This window comes from Equus caballus, chromosome 16 (assembly GCF_041296265.1).
Source record: "Equus caballus isolate H_3958 breed thoroughbred chromosome 16, TB-T2T, whole genome shotgun sequence".
NCBI lineage: Eukaryota > Metazoa > Chordata > Mammalia > Perissodactyla > Equidae > Equus > Equus caballus.
Genome location: NC_091699.1, coordinates 16,398,793 through 16,416,955, shown reverse-complemented (window position 1 = coordinate 16,416,955; position 18,163 = coordinate 16,398,793). Strand labels below are relative to the sequence as shown.

Sequence of the window (18,163 nt, the reverse complement as noted above, 5' to 3'; positions counted from 1 at the left end):
ATGCTAAGATAATTCATAAAATTTGTACCAGAAAAGAAAATGGAAGACTCTCCATCCAGTTTTCTTGAGGCTTGACAATAATTTGGATAAAACCAATGAGAAAATGATTTTTGTCCCATTCCACTTACAAATCTAGATGAAATAGTTCTGTGTAACACATTAATTAATAGAATCCAATTAAGTATTAAAACAAACATTATATGATAAAGTAAGATTTATTCCTGGATCCAAAGGCTGGAAGAAAAGTAGAAAATCTATGATTGCTTCACAGGTGAATTTTCCCAAACATTTATGGTAGAAATAAACTCTTCCACAAAAACTCACTTCCGGGGCCGGCCCAGTGGCACGGAGGTTAAGTGTGCACGTTCTGCTTTGGCGTCCTGGGGTTTGCAGGTTTGGTTCCCGGGTGCGGACATGGTACCGCTTGGCAAGCCATGTGTGGTAGCATCCCACATATAAAGCAGAGGAAAATGGGCATACATGGTAGCTCAGGGCCAGTCTTCCTCAGCAAAAAGAGGAGGATTGGCAGCAGATGTTAGCTCAGGGCTAAGCTTCCTCAAAAACAAAAAACAAACAAAAAAACTCTTACTTCCCAACTCATTACGTAAAGCCAGCATTATTACTCTGACACCAAACCAGACAAAGTCACAACAAGGAAAGAAAACCACAAACCCAAATCCCCAGTAAGTGTACATGCACCAATTCTTAACAGCATTTTAAAACTGAATCTCGTGATATATAAGAAGGATCATGCATTATGACCCAGTGGGGTTCATCCCAGGAACTCGTTTCATATAACATTTGAATATCAGTCACTGTAATTCACCACACCAGCAAATGTAACAAGAAAAACAATATCTTCTCAATAGATGCATGAAAGCCCTTTGAAATTACCATTTTTGTGTGTGTGCGTAGTAAGAAGACTTAGCAAATTTCAAGTATGTAATACAGTATTGTTAACTGTCTTCACTATGCTATGCATTAGATCTCCAGAACTCATTCATCTTGCATAACTAAAACTTTGTACCCTTTGACCAACATCTCATTTCTTCCTCCCTACAACCCGTGGCAACCACCATTCTACCTCTGCTTCTGTGAATTTGACTATTTTAGATTCTACTTGTAAGTGAGATCATGCAGTATTTGTCTTTCTGTGTCTGGCTTAGTTCACTTAGCAAAATGTCCTCCAGGTTCATCCATGTTGTTGCAAATGGCAGAATTTCCTTCTCTTTTAGGGTGTCTGATATTCCATCATACGTATATGTCACATTTTCTTTATCCATTTGTCCATTGTCAGACATTTGGGTTGCTTCCATATGTTGGCTCTTGTGAGAAAGAGGTGATTTCTAAGTGGACCAAGGCACAGAAGTGGTAGTTTGACAAGAGGTATTTGGGAAACAGTGTCTGAATGGTAGATTGATAGAGTAGTACCATTCAGTGTCTGACTGGTAGTAGGGTGGGGCTCCTGCATTTTCTTGTGCAGGTTGTTCACTGCACAAGGGCAAGACAAGTAGAGGATGAAATGTAGCCCCACATTCTGCTCACCAAGCCAAGTATCCTGGTACAGGGGTGTGTCCACCCAGAGCAAGGGGTACCTTTTTCTAATTTACCCAAAGACTCTGCAGCAGTCTTACAGGAGGGAAATAGTGGGAGATAAGTTTGCAGTAGAAGGATGGATCATAAAGGATGTTTCCTTGTATCTAGACTACTGCAGATGGAAACATGCAGCTTTGATGGTAGTGGTGATTGTGAGTATGATTTGTGACCCTACACTGGAGTCAAACCTGGAGATTTGTCAATGCCAGGAACCCTATTTATCTGGCATAAAATAGATCTATATCTTTTGAAAATTGTATTTGCTTGATGTTTCTCCAAAGCAAACTTTGTAACTGACCCACTTTGCTCCAATATCAGATCAGGCTGATTTAATTTTATAAGCCAGTCATGGAAAGAGAATCTGTCCCATGACTCTAAAGCATTCTGTTCTGCAGCTCCACTGTAATTACAGACAAATGCATCTAATCTTCCCATTGTGTGTTCTCCTGAGTTACAGGATTCTTTTTTTTTTTCTGTATTTGATAATCTTGTTATCTTGTGATGCTGCATCATTTAATTATTCCCCAAAATAGGGATCTTCAGAAAATCTGCTCAGAAAAAGTGATTTGCTGTTCCCAACTGAAGTCACAGCTGTGGTGTTTACTCAGAAATTAGTCATTTTCAGAGCTTTGAGATTGCTGTTTTTCTTAAGGGGTCTCATCTTCCACCTAAGGCTATTGAAGCCTTCCTGCAGACCACTTGAGGGAATTTTATAAACTCCAGAGAAAGACTAAGTAGGTATCCTCAGAGATCTTCAAGCCCAGGACTCTGTCAAATTGAGCATGGTTGCCCTCTCTGATATTAACCTCTAAATGTCTAGCTATATTCAATTCAATAACTCCATAAACATTTCCCTAGCATCTACTGTGTGCCAAACAGTAGGACAGGCATTGAGAGTACAAAAATGAATTAGCACAGTCCTTATCTAAAGAAGTGTGCAATCTCTAAACTTGATCATCAGAAACACCAAAATTTAATTTTGCTAACTGCTGCCTTTAAGCAAGTCACTTAATTTATCTGAGCCTCATTTTCCTACAAAACCAGTAACATTGAGATGACATTCCTGTAAGGCATGAAATATTGTGATTAATTTGGGTTATCTGGGATGAATGACATTGTGTCTAGTCACTCAGTGTTTTTTTCCCTTCTCCTTCACAGTCTTCTGTCCCCTTTGGATCTTTTTTTTAAGGAAGATTAAGCCTGAGCTAACATCTCTGCTGATCCTCCTCTTTTGCTGAGGAAAATGGCCCTGAGCTAACATCCGTGCCCATCTTCCTCTACTTTTTATATGTGGGACGCCTACCATAGCATGGCTTGCCAAGTGGTGCCATGTCCGCACCCAGGATCCGAACTGGCGAACCCCAGGCCGCCTAGGCAGAAGGTGCACACTTAACTGCTGCATCACTGGGCAGGCCCCCCGCTTTGGATCTTTACCTTTACAGACTGAAGAAGGCACGTTCTTTCAACTGTTCCTAAAACCAGAGCCTTTCCATTTTATTCTGTTTTTCTCAGGCCATTTCATCATGTCATTTGTGTTTAGATAAGTGGACCTTATATGCTGTAACACAAATATGAAAGTGCAAATGGCTTGTTCAAGATGAGGTCAGAGTGTAAGAAACCCTACATGTTGGGTTTCCAATAAACTTTCTGATGATAACCACTGTTTTTTCACCTTTCACTCTCGCGATCTTTTTGTGTTTTGTCTGTGACATCTCACAGGACTGACGTCTTAAGGAAATAATTTTCTGTCATTTCAGATTCCTTTTACTGGATGGTAGTTGAACACTCATGATCCTCTGATAAGATTATTTATCCTGAATATGTTTTCTTACATTTAGTCACATTAAAACTCCTCTGCCACTTTTCTGCCCACATCCAATCTTCTTTCAGTTTATCCCTAATCAGCTTGGCATTTTAATCCCTGGAAGAGCTGAATGCCATCTGCAAACTTGGCAGTTTCCCCAAGCACTCTTTTCCAGATCATTTATATGAATGTTAACTAAGACACCATGCAGCTTGCTTTCTATCTAAGAAGTGCCTTAATTGCAGAGCATTTGATTTAACAACTTAATCACTGAATTAATAATAACAAGGACCAGCTACAGAACATTGCCTTTATCCAGAAATGTGCTCACTTCTTCCTGTTCTTTGTTTCTTATTCCTAAACCAATTATCCATAACAGAAATTTCTCCATGTACTGAAAGAAAGTCTGTGGTTCATGAATTAGGTAACAAGTCCAACTGGAGTTAAGAACCCTTTTACCAATATAGGCCCTACCTCATTATTTTAGGTCTCATTTATGTCTCTGTTCCAGAACGTCTATAGTCAGAGTCCTATACCACTTTTTATCACTTTATTAAATCCTATTTTTTAATATCACTGTCATTTTCCAGCTAGGCCTAATCAGTCAGATCATCAGTTGAGTTGCCAGATGAGTGCTATGCAATAGCTGTTGGTTTGTCATGTACCAGTAAAACAGCAAGTCCTGAAGTCTAGTTACTGCACCAGCTTCCCAAATGATCTTTAGCCTTGGTTTGCTCCCTCCGGTCTCTTTCGCATTCCAGATGAAGTGGTCTCTCAGATTGTAGGCACATCTGACCATGTCACCTTTCTGCTTAAAATCTTTACAGTATTTTTGGAGACAGTTGGGAAAACCTGAATATAGACTCAGTAAAGATGTTAAAAATTATTAATTATTAAGTAATAATTGAGTTATTACCCTACGATAGGCAATTCATAGAGAGAAAGTAGATTAGAAATTACCAGGGACTAGGAGGAGGGAAGAATGGGCTGTGATTGCTTAATGGTTACAGAGTTTCTGTTTGGGATGATGAAAAATAGTGATGATGGTTGCATAACACTGTGAATGTACTTAATGCCACTGTATTGTATGCTTAAAAATGGTAAAAATGGCAAATTTTGTTATATATATTTTGCCACAATAAAAAAAATTTTTTAAGTCATTGCCAGTTAGAGATAATACTTAAAATTTTACAGAAGAAATGACATGATGTTTGGGATTTGCTTTAAAATACTCAAACAGTAGTCTCAGTAACAGTGAGGATGATAGATAAAAAGATTGGCAAAATGTTAACTATTGAGGATAGCATTTTCCATAATAAAAAGTGTTTTAAAAAATCTTTTGGAGGCTAGCCGTTAAGTCCCAACTACTCAGCCTGACATTTGAAGCTCTTTGCCAGTCTGTCCTTTCCCTTTCTCGGGAGCCTCAGCTGTCACTGCTCAGTCCACTGTGCCCTTCCCTCCAGTCAGCTGGCCTGCTGCAGTGCTGTGTGCTCACACAGCCTCTGTGCCTTTGCAGTCACCTTTCAATTCTGCTTCCTTTTTATGTGGCAATTCCTACTCATTCTTTAAGACTCAGCTCTGTCTTTGGAGCCTTCCCAGACTTCAAGTAGAGAGAACTGCTCCCTCCTTTGGATTCCCACAGTGTCTTGTTCAGACTCCTGCTACAGCTTATGCTGTGTATTGCAATCTTTTAGTTATGCTTCTGCTCTCCACTAACCTGTGAGCTTCTTGAAGGGAGAGGAAACTTACTTTTTACTGCACGTCTTTCCGAGCTGTATGAAACTTGTGTTGTTGTTGTTTTAGTTGTGTGCTCTAAATATGTTTTAAAGGAAAAGATGGAAAGGTGGGAATGTAAATACTAGTTAGAAATCTTAAGAGGGCCTCGCCCCATGGCTGAGTGGTTAAATTTCTGCACACTCCACTTTGGTGGCCTGGGTTCACAGGTTTGGATCCCAGGCGTAGACCTACTCCACTCATCAGCCACACTGTGGAGGTGTCCCACATACAAAAAATAGAGGAGGATTGGCATGGACATTAGCTCACGGCTGGTTTTCCTCAAGCAAATAAAGAAGAGGATTGGCAGCAGACGTTAGCTCAGGGCGAATCTTCCTCAGCAATAAATAAATAAATAAATAAATCTTAAGAGTGGAAAAGGACTGTAGCAATTATCCATATGGATATTGGTCTCCTTTTCTAGACTGTGCTTTCTCTACTTGGCAACTGCTAATGCATTTTTACATTTCCAGCACCTACCACTACATGCTCAGTAAACTGTTGCTGAATTTATTGAAAAACCACAGCCTTTCTGTCTATAGGTTGCAGAAAGCCAACTGCCTAGCTTGGAGTGTGGAAGTAGACTTTTTACAAGAAACAGTTAATTTTGGGCATGATTGTCAGAGCAGCAAATAAACACCTGAAGGGATATCCCTGGACCTGTGGAGTCGGTGGCTATTCATCTGGCTAAATTGTTGGTTGAGCTGGGACTACAGCGTGTGTGCAGTATACATTTTGCCAGGGGGTGGCGGCAGGCGCTCACAAACTCTCTCCAAGACCAGCAGGCCTGATTTTTACCTTTTGAGTGTAGGATGGGAGATAGAAGTCCTCTACTATTTCTAGTATATTTTCCAACTTCTTAAAGGCTTGAGATGCTTGGCTGAAAGAAGTCCTGAATTAGAGACAGTGAGAGCCAGAAACTAAGCACCTTGTTAACAATAAATGTCTAGACCGTGTTGGACTAGTTCCAGAGCTCCAAGAAAGCCTCCTCCCTAAATGCCTTCTGGAGTCTATGAAGGCATTCCTAGTACTTTCATCTTCTAGCTGGAAGTTTTGATCCTTGTGCAAACCTCAGTCACTTAGAGAGGATTGACACTTTAGGCTGTTTGTATGTCCTGTATATATGTTCCAATGTGGTTGGAGATTGAGAACAGATTTTCATGTGGGGAAGTATAGGATAGGGAAGAAAGAACATGACACCCTGGGATGCACATATGTGAGAAGAGAGGAGAAGATGGCTGGGCCAGCAAAGACAGGCTCAGTCCACTCAGTTTTGAGGGTGGCTTCTTCTGGTTTTCTGTATTTGTCCAGCCTAAACCACCACTCCTAACACCTCCAGTCAATAAACAAGCTCTGATTGAGAACCTCCTAAGTACACAGCTTGGTGAAGGAGTTGGAAATTTATAGATACAATGATTATATTTGCACAGGCTTCAACTCAGAGCATATAACCCGCCAACAGGACATAATATTTAAAATCCAAAATGTTCTGGAGACTCCAGGGCTCACGTATGGGATGGTCTTTGCTCTGAAGCATTATTATATAATCTAGTGGTCTGAGGCTGAGGGTGGGAGAAGGGTATCACAGACTGTTAGACAACTGAGTTTGGAAGATGGTATCAGATCATGATGCTATGAGCCAAATATCATGAGCAGATAATAAATGTGATGAAAGTTCAGAAGAGGAAGAAGCCGTGTTGGCTGTGGTAATAATAAAACAGCAATAATACTCAGTACATAAATGTTTGTTGCATTTTACTAATAGTACTTCATATTTGCATAGCATTTCAGGGTTTCCAAATGCTTTCATGTCAATTATTCTCATCTGGTTTCATTAAGTCTTCATAACAAACTGTGAGTCAGGTATGATTAAACGAGGTAAAGTACATAAAATACTTAGAATAGTGGTTAGTTCATAGTGAATGTTTGCTGTTATTGTTAAAATTATTATTATCCCTATTTTATACATGAGGAAACTGAGGCTCAGAGAGGCAGTTACTTACCCAAAGTCAGGCAGCTGAGAAGTAGTAGAACTCAGCCTGAATTCAGCTCACTTGGCTCCTATTTCTAGACCTTTCTCCATTATCCTAAGCATAAAAGAAGGGATATTTAAGCTGGGCTTGCCTAGCTTGGGCCAAGTTTTGAGGGGGCCTTAGAGAAGCCTGTGAAATCATGCTCTTCAGCCTCACAAGCCCTAGTTGGCAGGTGGATGGGAGTTAATGAGGTATTCACTGCCTTGAGTAAGAAGAGTTATATATCTAGAAGCCTCTACTCATTTTAGCAATAACAGAAGATGGTTCATTGCCTTGTCCATGAAGGAAGCTGCAAGCCATTAAACTCACATAGATCCTCAGCTGCTAGGCTTATTAAGAAAGTGTTACAATAGGGGGAAATTGACAACACAGGCACCATAGATATTTTTAGTCCGTGCTTCAAGGATGTACATTTTGAGTTCTGTTTAGGATTGAACACAAGGGAATGAATTTGGATTGATTTGACAAGACTGCCGTCAGAAAGTCCTTACGGAGCACCTTCTCTATGGCCAGCTTATGGAATGGACTGTGGTGGGGATGGTAGGGGAGGTGAAGTAATTTCCCAAAACTTTCAGACACTGGGGAAAATGGTATAATCTTTTTCTTGGTTGGGGGCAGTATGGCAATATCAGTAGAACTAACTCTGTCTATTCCTTGCACCAGCAATTCTGAGATAAGTTATGTATCCTTCTAATGTACAACATGGTATCTATAGTTAATAATACTGTATTGTATACTTGAAATTTGCAAAGAGAGTAGATCTTAAGCATTCTTTCCACACACGCAAAAAATAGTAACTATGTGAGGTGACGAAAGTGTTAATCTGATTGTGGTAATCATTTCCTAAAGTATATGTGTATCAAATCATCATGTTGTACACTTTAAATGTATACACCTTTATTTGTCAATTATACCTCAGTAAAGTTGGAAAAAAATTATTTGTCCTATGAATATAGTCTTAAGTGTAAGCCATTATAGCACTGTTTGTAATAGCAAAAACAACCCCAAAACTGGAAATCTAAATGCTCACCAATAAATATTGGTTAAATTACCGTATGACCATCAAATGGAATTTCATGCAACTATTAAAAAGGAAGAGGTCCATCAGTATCTACTGACAGGATATCACTAAGATATGTTTTTAAAAGCAAAAAAAAAATCAAGGTGCAAAAAAGAAGAGTTTTGGAAAAGTATAAGACGTTCCTGAAAGAAATCGATAATGACATAAAGAAATGGAAAGATATTCCATGAACATGGATTGGAAGAATAAACATAGTTAAAATGTCCATACTACCCGAAGCTATCTACAGATTCATCGCAATCCCAATCAGAATCCCAATGATATTCTTCACAGAAATAGAATAAAGAATCTTAAAATTCATATGGAGTAACGAAAGACACTGAGAAACAAGAATAAAGCTGGTGGCATCTCAATCCCTGACTTCAAAATATATTACAAAGCTGTAGTAATCAAAACAGCATGGTACTGGTACAAAAACAGACACACAGATCAATGGAATAGAATAGAAAGCCCAGAAATAAAACCACACATCTGTAGACAGCTAATCTTCAACAAAGGAGCCAAGAACATACAATGGAGAAAGGAAAGCCTCTTCGGTAAATAATCCTGGGAAAACTAGACAGCCACATGCAAAAGAATGAAAGTAGACTACTATCTTCCTCCATACAAAAAAATAGACTCGAAATGGACCAAAGACTTGAAGATAAGACCTGAAACCATAAAACTTCTGGAAGAAAATATATGCAGTACACTCTTTCACATCAGCCTTAAAAGGATCTTTTCAAATACCATGTCTACTCGGACAAGGGAAACAAAAGAAAAAATAAATGGGACTTCATCAGACTAAAGAGCTTCTGGAAGGCAAAGGAAACCAGGATCAAAATGAAAAAGCAACTCACCAACTGGGAGAAAATATTTGCAAATCATATATCCGACAAGGGGTTAATCTCCATAATAGATAAAGAACTCATACAACTGAAATACAAAAAAACAAACAACCCAAACAAAAAATGGGCAGAGAATATGAACAGACATTTTTCCAAAGAAGATATACAGAGGGCCAATAGGCACATGAAAAGATGCTCAAGATCACTAATCATCAGGGAAATGCAAATCAAAACTAAACTTAGATATCACTTCATGCCTGTTAGCATGGCTATAATCACCAAGACAAAAAAATAGCAAATGTTGGAGAGGTTATGGAGAAAAGGGGACCCTCATACACAGCTGGTGGGAATGCAAACTGGTGCAGCCGCTATGGAAAACAGTATGGAGATTTCTCAAAAAATTGAAAATAGAAATACCATATGACCCAGCTATCCCACTACTGGGTGTTTATCCAAAGAACTTGAAATCAACAATACAAAGAGACTTATGCACCCCTGTGTTCATTGCAGCATTATTCACAATAGCCAAGATGTGGAAGCAACCCAAGTGCCCATCGACTGATGATTAGATAAAGAAGATGTGGTATGTATATACAATGGAATACTACTCAGCCATAAAAAAGACAAAACTGTCCCATTTGCAACCCCATGGATGGACCTTGAGGGTATTATGTTAAATGAAATAAGCCAGACAGAGAAAGACAAACACTATATGATTTCACTTATTTGTGGAACATAAACAAACTTATAGACAAAGAGAACAGTTTAGTTAGATTACCAGGGGGAAGGGGAGTGCGGAGTGGGCACAAGGGGTGAAGGGGCACATTTATATTGTGTCTGACAAATAATAAGGTACAACTGAAAGTTCATAATCTTATAAACTGTTATAACCACAATAAAAAAAAAACCACCAAAAAAAAGAATAAACAGAAAAAAAAAAGAGTTTATATAGCATGGTGCTGTGTATATATATGTTGAAGCTTATATGAATGTAGATACATCCACACATTTTCCCCACACTGGATAGAGATGCTTGTAACTGATGATGGGGAGTATGTGTAAGGAGAGAGGAATGGGAAAGGAGAAACTTTTATTTTTCATTTTATCCTTTTATATGCTTTTGAAGATAGATTGATTGATTGATTTAACCACAGGACATACTAATTTTTTTAAAATGTAAGCCACTTACTTACATAAGGTCATACAGCCAGGAAAGGGTACAGCTAGGATATACACCCAGACTATGATTCCAGAGCCCATATTCTGGATTCTAGCACACTGATTCCTAATAGTGCTCTCTTACTATCAAAGAGTGTTTCTGTCACTTGCTTGTATGTTACAAAATTTTTCATGGAAATACCTGCAACCAAAATGTCCAAGGGCCAGGAGCTGGGAGAATGTGTTCATTCTCCAGAATGCTCTGCCCCATCTGCCTGCCTGCCATCTCGGCTCCTTTTCTATGAGATTGTGGCTCATCTAAGAGAGGTCAGTGGCCTAGAGCGAGTAAACATGGACTAAGATTTCCAACAGACCAAATTACCTTAAGGAAAAGGCATTAAGATAATTGGAGAGGTGGGGGTGGGGAGAAGGCATGAAAACAGTATCATTAGCCAACTTGGTCAATGGGCAGGTACAGGAAGTGGCAGATAAACCCAGCCAGAATTTATAAATATACTTTAATATCAGTATTCAAAACCCATAAAATATATGAGTGAATTTTAAAACTTGACGTTATGTAAGCACCTAGATGTAAACTCTTAGTTCTAAGCTTAACTCTTTTGAACTTTTCTGTGATTTAGACATATCAATTTCCCCATCAGTCAAATGGACAGCACTGTCTGTCCTGGCTGCTTCACAGTGTTGTAAGGAACAGATAAGGCAAGGAATGTACTTGGAAAATGTCAGGCATCATACAGAATGAGAGGTTGTTTTTCATGTCTCTGAGACTTACCTCACAGAAGGAGAGCTATTTTGAGACAGGAAGATGGGAGGAAGCATTGGAAAAGCATTGCTGATAACAAGGTAGATGCACCTCACCAATGCAAGAAAGGAACCTCATTGGTCATTTACTCTAGTTCCTCCTTTTTATAGTCGTGGACAAAGACCTACAGAGTCCAAGATCTGCAGAGCAGTGTAGTGCCATGCATAGACTATTATTTAAACCCATAAATAAGACAGAACAGTAGCCAGAGGGTTGGGATATGCTATAGGCTCCTTGCTGGAGGGGCTTGCTGAGCTATGAATGTTGAACAGGAACCTGGGACCAAGCTGATGAAGCTTAGTAAGGAATTGGGGCAGAGGTGGGGGGATGGACTTCAGTGATCCAGCTCTAGGATGGCTGAGTGCCTCTGAGGAGCAATTTGAGGGTGGCCAGAGACTTGGGTAGGATAAATGACAGCTTCCTAGAACAAACTGTTCCAGAACCTAGAGAGGAAAGGAAATAGCCTGGCCTCATCCTGGGTGGTTCACAGGAAGCAGGGTAGGAAGTATTTGTAGTGGGACTAGTGCTCACAGCGTCAAGTCCCTTTTCAGCAGGGGAAGGAAAATGAGGGGAAAAAAACATGCAATGCAGCACACATGACAAGTCAGTTTTTATAATGGTGGGGAAGTGAGGATGAAGAGAATGAATCAGCAGAGGGAGACTGTGCTATGCCCTCAGACTCCAAGGGCATTGGAGTCAGACTTGGGTGTGAATACTGGCTCTGTCACTAAGTTACTGTATGATTGTATATGCCATTTTCCTCCTCTGAGTATTGGTTTCCCCCTCTTGAAAATGAGACCTTTCTCCCTATCTCATAAGTTGTTATGAGGGTTAAATGAGATGTTCTTGAAAGCAATTCACACACAGTTCCTAGAACATGATGCCCAATAAATGTTGGTTTATTCCTTTATTTTGGGGAGGGACTTCTTGAAAACCTCCAGTGAAACATGCTAATTTGAAATTTCAAGCACTGGAAAAGCAAGCCTGATCTAACTAACAGATACAGTGTGGAAAGGCCCTTTTTACAAATAGAGGACCAGCCTAAATGGGCAGGTAAGAAAATCTTATGGGGGAGAGGGTAGGTTAAGTAGGAATGGATATAAGTATAAGTCCACTTATGAGGGGCTGTGAAGCCATTAATGCATAAATGTGAGGGCCCTCCAGATCCGTGACAAAATGGGAAAATAATAAGTGCTGTATAGCTCACCTTGACTCATTTTCTCGACTGCTCAGAAATAAAGGATAGGTTTTGTGTTCAATTGTAGCAGCTTTCCTCACGTTTTCCCATTCCCCAGTATAATTAACTCTCTCTCTCTCATTCATTGATTGTCATTTAATCCTTGTTTTGTTGGTTGTATTTGCTTTTTAAATTATTAATTGCCTCACATCTCTTTTGGATGGATGGGTATGAAGAGATGAAATGATAACAGTTTCTTTAAAAACTAAAATTCCAACAGTGGAAACCAACTAGAAAATTAGAGTGAAACATAGGATGGTGGAAGGTAAGGAAACTGTAGAGATGCATAAGATTGACCTAGTCTTTACCAGAAATAGCATTAGGGAAATTACTACTTCTAGACTTTTGTAGCCAAAAGACCAGGGGTGTTATAAAATCACAAAACCTGAGAGTGAAAAGGTGCTTTGGATTGTTTTATAGGTTGGTAAGTTGAGCATTAGGGAGAGGAAGTGGTTTATTCGAGGCTCGGTCTCATGGTGATCCAACAGCAGAGGTAAGGTCTAACCCTAACCCAGGTCTCCTAACTCTCATTCCAGGGTTCTGTCTGCTGCAGTCCTCATCTTTGTGATAGTGAATTTCTGACCTCAAACACTAGTACAAAACTAATTTATATGGGTTTTTTCCTTTTTCCAGGACCAAGTGCTTTCGGGGCAAAAAAATCCTTGGAGATTATGATATCAAAGTGGAACAGGTAATCAGCCCGAAGCCCAGAACTGCATCTGCGTCATCATTGCTCCCTCTTGGCATCCCAGTGTGAACCACCTAGGTCAACTGAGTAGAGTACAGTATCCATCACTGGGTTCCAGGCTCTCCATCTCCTCAACTCCACCCTTTCCCTAGGACTTTTCTCTCTGCGAGACATGGTCCTGAAGGCTGCATCTTTCAATTTCCCTGACTTCTTTTCATGTTTCTGCTGTCTGTAGAGAGGCAAGCAGTACGGCTCTCAGTGCCCTCTTGCAGCACAAGATTCTCAGGCTGAGGAAGAAGACCTTAGAGGAATGTTTTCCTAGGACACTGGCTGCACCTCTGTATTATTGGTCACATGTGGTATTCCTGAGTAAGCACATGTCTGCCATTCAGGTGTGTGGCCTCCAGTGTTGCCTGCTCTGGGCCTGAGGCTACATTTTGGAGAGAACTTAGAAAAGAACACCTCCTTGTTTTAATGCAGTCAAATCCTGAAAGACTCCTTTTTTATTTTCCTTTATCCTTTGCTTCTTGACAAATAGAGATTAGATCTGTTTGGGTGGAGAGGGGGATGTCCACTTTAAACAATGAGTGTATTTTCTATGTAATAATAGAAGTTACTCACCATTCCTTACACAGTGTGGTGTGATTTACAGAGTACTTTCCTATCCATTATTGCATTCAGTTCTTAAAATAACTTGTTAGATAGGCAGGCTTGATAAAAATTATTCCCATTTTATAGGTGGAAGAATCTGTCCTTCCAGAGAGGACAAGTAACTTGTCTAATGTCTTGTGCAGCTAGTTGGAGGCAGAACGTAACTAAAACACAGTTGCCTAAACTAAAACCTAGTGCTTTTATATTAAAACTGATAAGATCATGTTTGCCCTGGTTCACGTTCCTGCCCTGTAGAGAGGCAGCACAAAGGCTGCTGGATTGGGAGTCCAAAGACCCAAGTTTTGCTCCTGTCTCTGCCAACAATAAGTTTTGTTTATTCAGAAAAGATACTTAATTGCTCCTTTGGTAAATGAGGATAATTATCTCTGTCCTTCCTGCCTCATGGAGTTGCTATGAGAGTTAGCTGAGATAAGTTTGTGAAAATGCTTTGAAAACTGTAAATAAATGTTTGGTGGTGGGGCTGCAGTTGCTGCTGCTGCTGCTGCTATGTGGAGGACTTGGCCAAGTCAGGACAGGGGGCTTATTCTCCTACTGTTATTTTTATTGATTTTTTTAATTGTACTAGAAAACACAAGATGAAATCTACCCTCTTAATCCCCTACTGTTATTTTCCAGGCGGAATTTTCAGAGCTCAACCTGGTGGCCCATGCAGATGGGACCTATGCTGTGGATATGCAGGTTCTCCGGAATGGCACAAAGGTTGTCCGGTAAGGTCCCTTCTGTCCTCAGGGTCATTGTCACTGTCTCCAGAATTACCATCTCTAGCTTGCAGAGGTGGTTTCAAAATCAGGTGTTGGAGTAGGATAGCAGTGCTATGTATAGTGTGCAGAACCCAATGATGTGTGCTGTGTGGAAGCAGTAGAGGAAGGCAGAGAAAATCAGCTCTTGCCCTCAGAGAGCTCTCAGTCCAATGGTAGAGAAAGCTTTATGGACTCAGAACTCACTTAGAGGTAACTGGGTCCCTGTCAGAGGGGTTCTGGTACTCCAGCCCCACTTTGACCAGTGCAGTTCTGTGCCTTTATCTCTGCATATATTTCCCCTGGAAAACGGATTCCATTGCTTTAGAAAAAAGTTTGAAAACCTCTGATCTAGTTCAACCTCCTATTTTACCTTGATTTGCTTAGATTCATTCAGCAAGTTGGTAGCAGAGCCTGTGTTCTGTGTGAATTCTCTTAACTCCCAGCCCTGTGTTCTTTCTATATTTTTCATTCCTGGAAACTCCTAAGTCTGATAGGAAAGCCTAGGGTTGGAGGGGACATTGTGGGTGAAAGGAAATTTGCAATTACAGAGCACTTACATGCCAGCTGGTGTATTGGGTGACTCATAGACCTGACCAAATGTAATATAACAATTCTGTGAGGGAGGTGATGAGAATTCCAGATGGAGGAAAATGGTTTCCACAGTGTTATTCTTCCCAGGGGCTCAGTGTGGCTTCAGGTTTTCAGACATCAGAGTCTTGCTCCAGGAAGAGTCTTCACTTCACTCTCTTCCCTACCTCAATCTGCAGTACCCTGACACTGAGACCTCCAGTGTCCAACAAGAACTGGGTCAGTGACAGGAAAGGCAAAACTCGGGTGCCTGAAACCTAACAACAGGATATCTGAACTTGTCCATCCTGGAGACTAAGGAAGAGGACAAAAAAAGATGTCTGTCCAGGTGGGGAGTAAGCTCAGAGAGATCTTACAAGAGAGAATTATGGGCTTCTTTAACTTTAGGTGAAGTAAGTCATAGGGGTACATGCACACAAGCAGGTGGTGACAGAAAGGTCCACAGCAGGATCCTGGGAGGGATCTGGCAAGAATAAGGCAGGCCTCTCCAGGTATCAGTGTAGGAACTCAAGAGCTCGCCACAAGTCTAGAGCTCAACTCCTATAACTGGGATATAAGGTTTGATCTCAGGCATACAGCTGGAGCCAGTTTCCCAGAATGGACATAAGGAGGTCAGAGCAGGTCTAGCACATGCCATACTGACTTGATACTAAGTCACCTGAGTGACTGAGGAAGGCTCCTTTTACCTCCACTTTAAAAGACTGATCTCTGAGCCTGGGTGGGGCTGGAGCTATAGGTGGGGATTGGATGGGTGCCTCGGCAGAGACCCAGGTAGGTCATTGCACATGGTGTGAAGCTGCTGAGCCTTAGAGCCTTGAGGGAATATGCTGCTACAGAACTGATTCTCTGGGAAGGTGGGGTTCCTCTGGAGTCAGGGCATGAAGACAGAGGTCCTGGGCCTATGAAGCAGCTGTGGCTAGGAGCTTTGATGGCTAGGGGTGAAACGCGGGGAGCCTTCCCATGCACAGGAACATTCTGTACTCCCAGTGCTTCCTGTAGCCATTGCTCAACCTCAGTTCTGCGAAAAATATTTATACCCCTCCCTAGCGTCTGCTTTGGAAGAATAACATTGGGAAGTCTGGCATCTGTTCTCAGCTAGCCTGGACCCTTGCACTCCTGGGGGCCTGATAAGGGCAGTGCCTATTTTAAGGAGCAGCTTTAAGGAGTCAGGACAGGACACTGAAATCAGGCATCTCCAAGGCAAGGTGATGAAGTCAGCTAAGTATATTGTCTTTAAATCTACTGGGACCCCAGCACCAACTCTGGAGCCACAAGGAGCTTCAGCTCTCGTACTGCCCCATAGGGTCAGGGAAAATTCTTGCTCACTTCAGTGTGAGGGTCTAAAAGTATTTCTTCCCTCCTGAGGGCATTTGTAACTTAGAGAAAGGTAGTGCTTAAGCCAAAGGAATAAGGGAATTTCAGAAATCTGTTCATCAAATCTCCTTTGAGATATGCCATAATGCCTCATTTCTTAGTCCATAAAAGAATAATAATAATAAAATGAGGGTCTTGGACCAGGTGGCCCCTAAGACTGCTTCTCTGTCTTTGGCTTTGGAATGGGAGACAAGATGATGTATGATGATGCTGGTTACTGGCAAACTCGCCTCTACTTCTTACCAGGTCCTTCCGGCCAGACTTTGTGCTCATCCGGCAGCATGCATTCGGCATGGCAGAGAATGAGGACTTCCGACACTTGATTATTGGCATGCAGTACGCAGGCCTCCCCAGCATCAACTCACTGGAATCCATTTACAACTTCTGTGACAAGCCATGGGTGGTGAGTGAGGTCTCCTTCCCCCCAGGTAAAAGGGTGGGATCCAGATCCTGTATCTCCCGTTCCCCCGGGAAGGGCCACTGTTAATCAGGATGCAGTAGGCACCGGCTGAGAGGATATGGGAGGAGCTTTAGCTGGGACATAGGGTAGGGTAGGCTTTCATAGTAGAACATTATCATCATGGGCTGGACCACCTTTGCTGCAGAGTAGACCTTTGGCCTCACAACAAAGTCACACAAAGATTCTGTGAAGAAGCCCTTACTGGTCTGTAGGCTCTGCCCTCAGCCATAGGACGCAACAAGAAAAATACCTGTTTCTTACCTATGAAGGGTCTAACTATTAGAAAGTTAGACCCTAAGGGCATGGAGACCCAAGGCCAGTGGAGACCAAGGGGATGGTCTATCTCAGAGGGATGTTAGTGACAGAGTCGTACCAAGTGGTTCAACAACCTTAAAATGACATTTATCTACAAACATATGAATGAGAAACTTACATGAGCTGGAAGTGCTCTTAGAGATTGTCAAATCTCACCCCTTCATGGTAGAGATGTGAAAATTAAAGAAGGAAAGTGAGGAGTATAAAACCACTTACTGTATGGTGCCAACTTCTGAGATTTTGCTACATTATTTCATTTAATCCTTACAATAACCTTACAAAGAAGATATTATCATTATTATCACTTTTTACAGGGAAGTGAAACCCAGAAAGGGTTAAGTAATTTATCTAAGTTATAGAGCCAGTATTTCTCTGGATCACAGTGCTGATCACATAAATTGGGTTACTGTATGAGGAAGAAGCTGGTCTGGGTTCTCTTCCTTGGCCAGCCTGGAAATCTGGGAGGCAGTGGAAACTTTTTTTTTTTTTAAGATCGGCACCTGAGCTAACAACTGTTGCCAATCTTCTTCTTCTTTTCTTTTTTTTTTCTGCTTTTTCTCCCCAAATCCCCCCAGTACATAGTTGTATATTTTAGTTGTGGGTCCTTCTAGTTGTAGTATGTGGGATGCCGCCTCAACGTGGCCTAATGAGCAGTGCCATGTCCACGCTCAGGATCCGAACTGGCAAAACCCTGGGCTGCTGAAGTGCAGCGGGCGAACTTAACCAATTGGCCATGGGGCTGCCTCCTCCCCCCACTTTTTTTCTGTCCAGTGGAAACTTGAGGAGAGAGAAGGAGTGGGGCTGGGAGGGAGAGTGACCTATGATGGCTACTCTGGCCTCCCCTCTGACAGTTGAGGGGACCCAGTGCCTGTAACTCTGCTGTTCCAGGCTGGCCCTCTCAGAAGGAAACACCTTCCCCTAATCACATCCTCCTCTTCTTGTTTTCCAAAACTCAAATTTCAGCTATCATACACTGGCTTGTCAATGGTCATGG

The 18,163-nt window shown here is 41.3% G+C and overlaps 1 protein-coding gene across 1 annotated transcript in view; it reads left to right on the top strand.

Moving 5' to 3' along the window:
* The window catches only part of SYN2 (synapsin II), a 174,966-nt gene that overhangs the window by 113,394 nt on the left and 43,409 nt on the right, over positions 1-18,163 (top strand). The window contains exons 2-4 of the mRNA XM_023619950.2: positions 12,966-13,023; positions 14,308-14,399; positions 16,641-16,797. Of these exons, the coding sequence (XP_023475718.1) occupies positions 12,966-13,023; positions 14,308-14,399; positions 16,641-16,797 (307 nt within the window). The remainder of the gene's footprint in view (positions 1-12,965; positions 13,024-14,307; positions 14,400-16,640; positions 16,798-18,163) is intronic.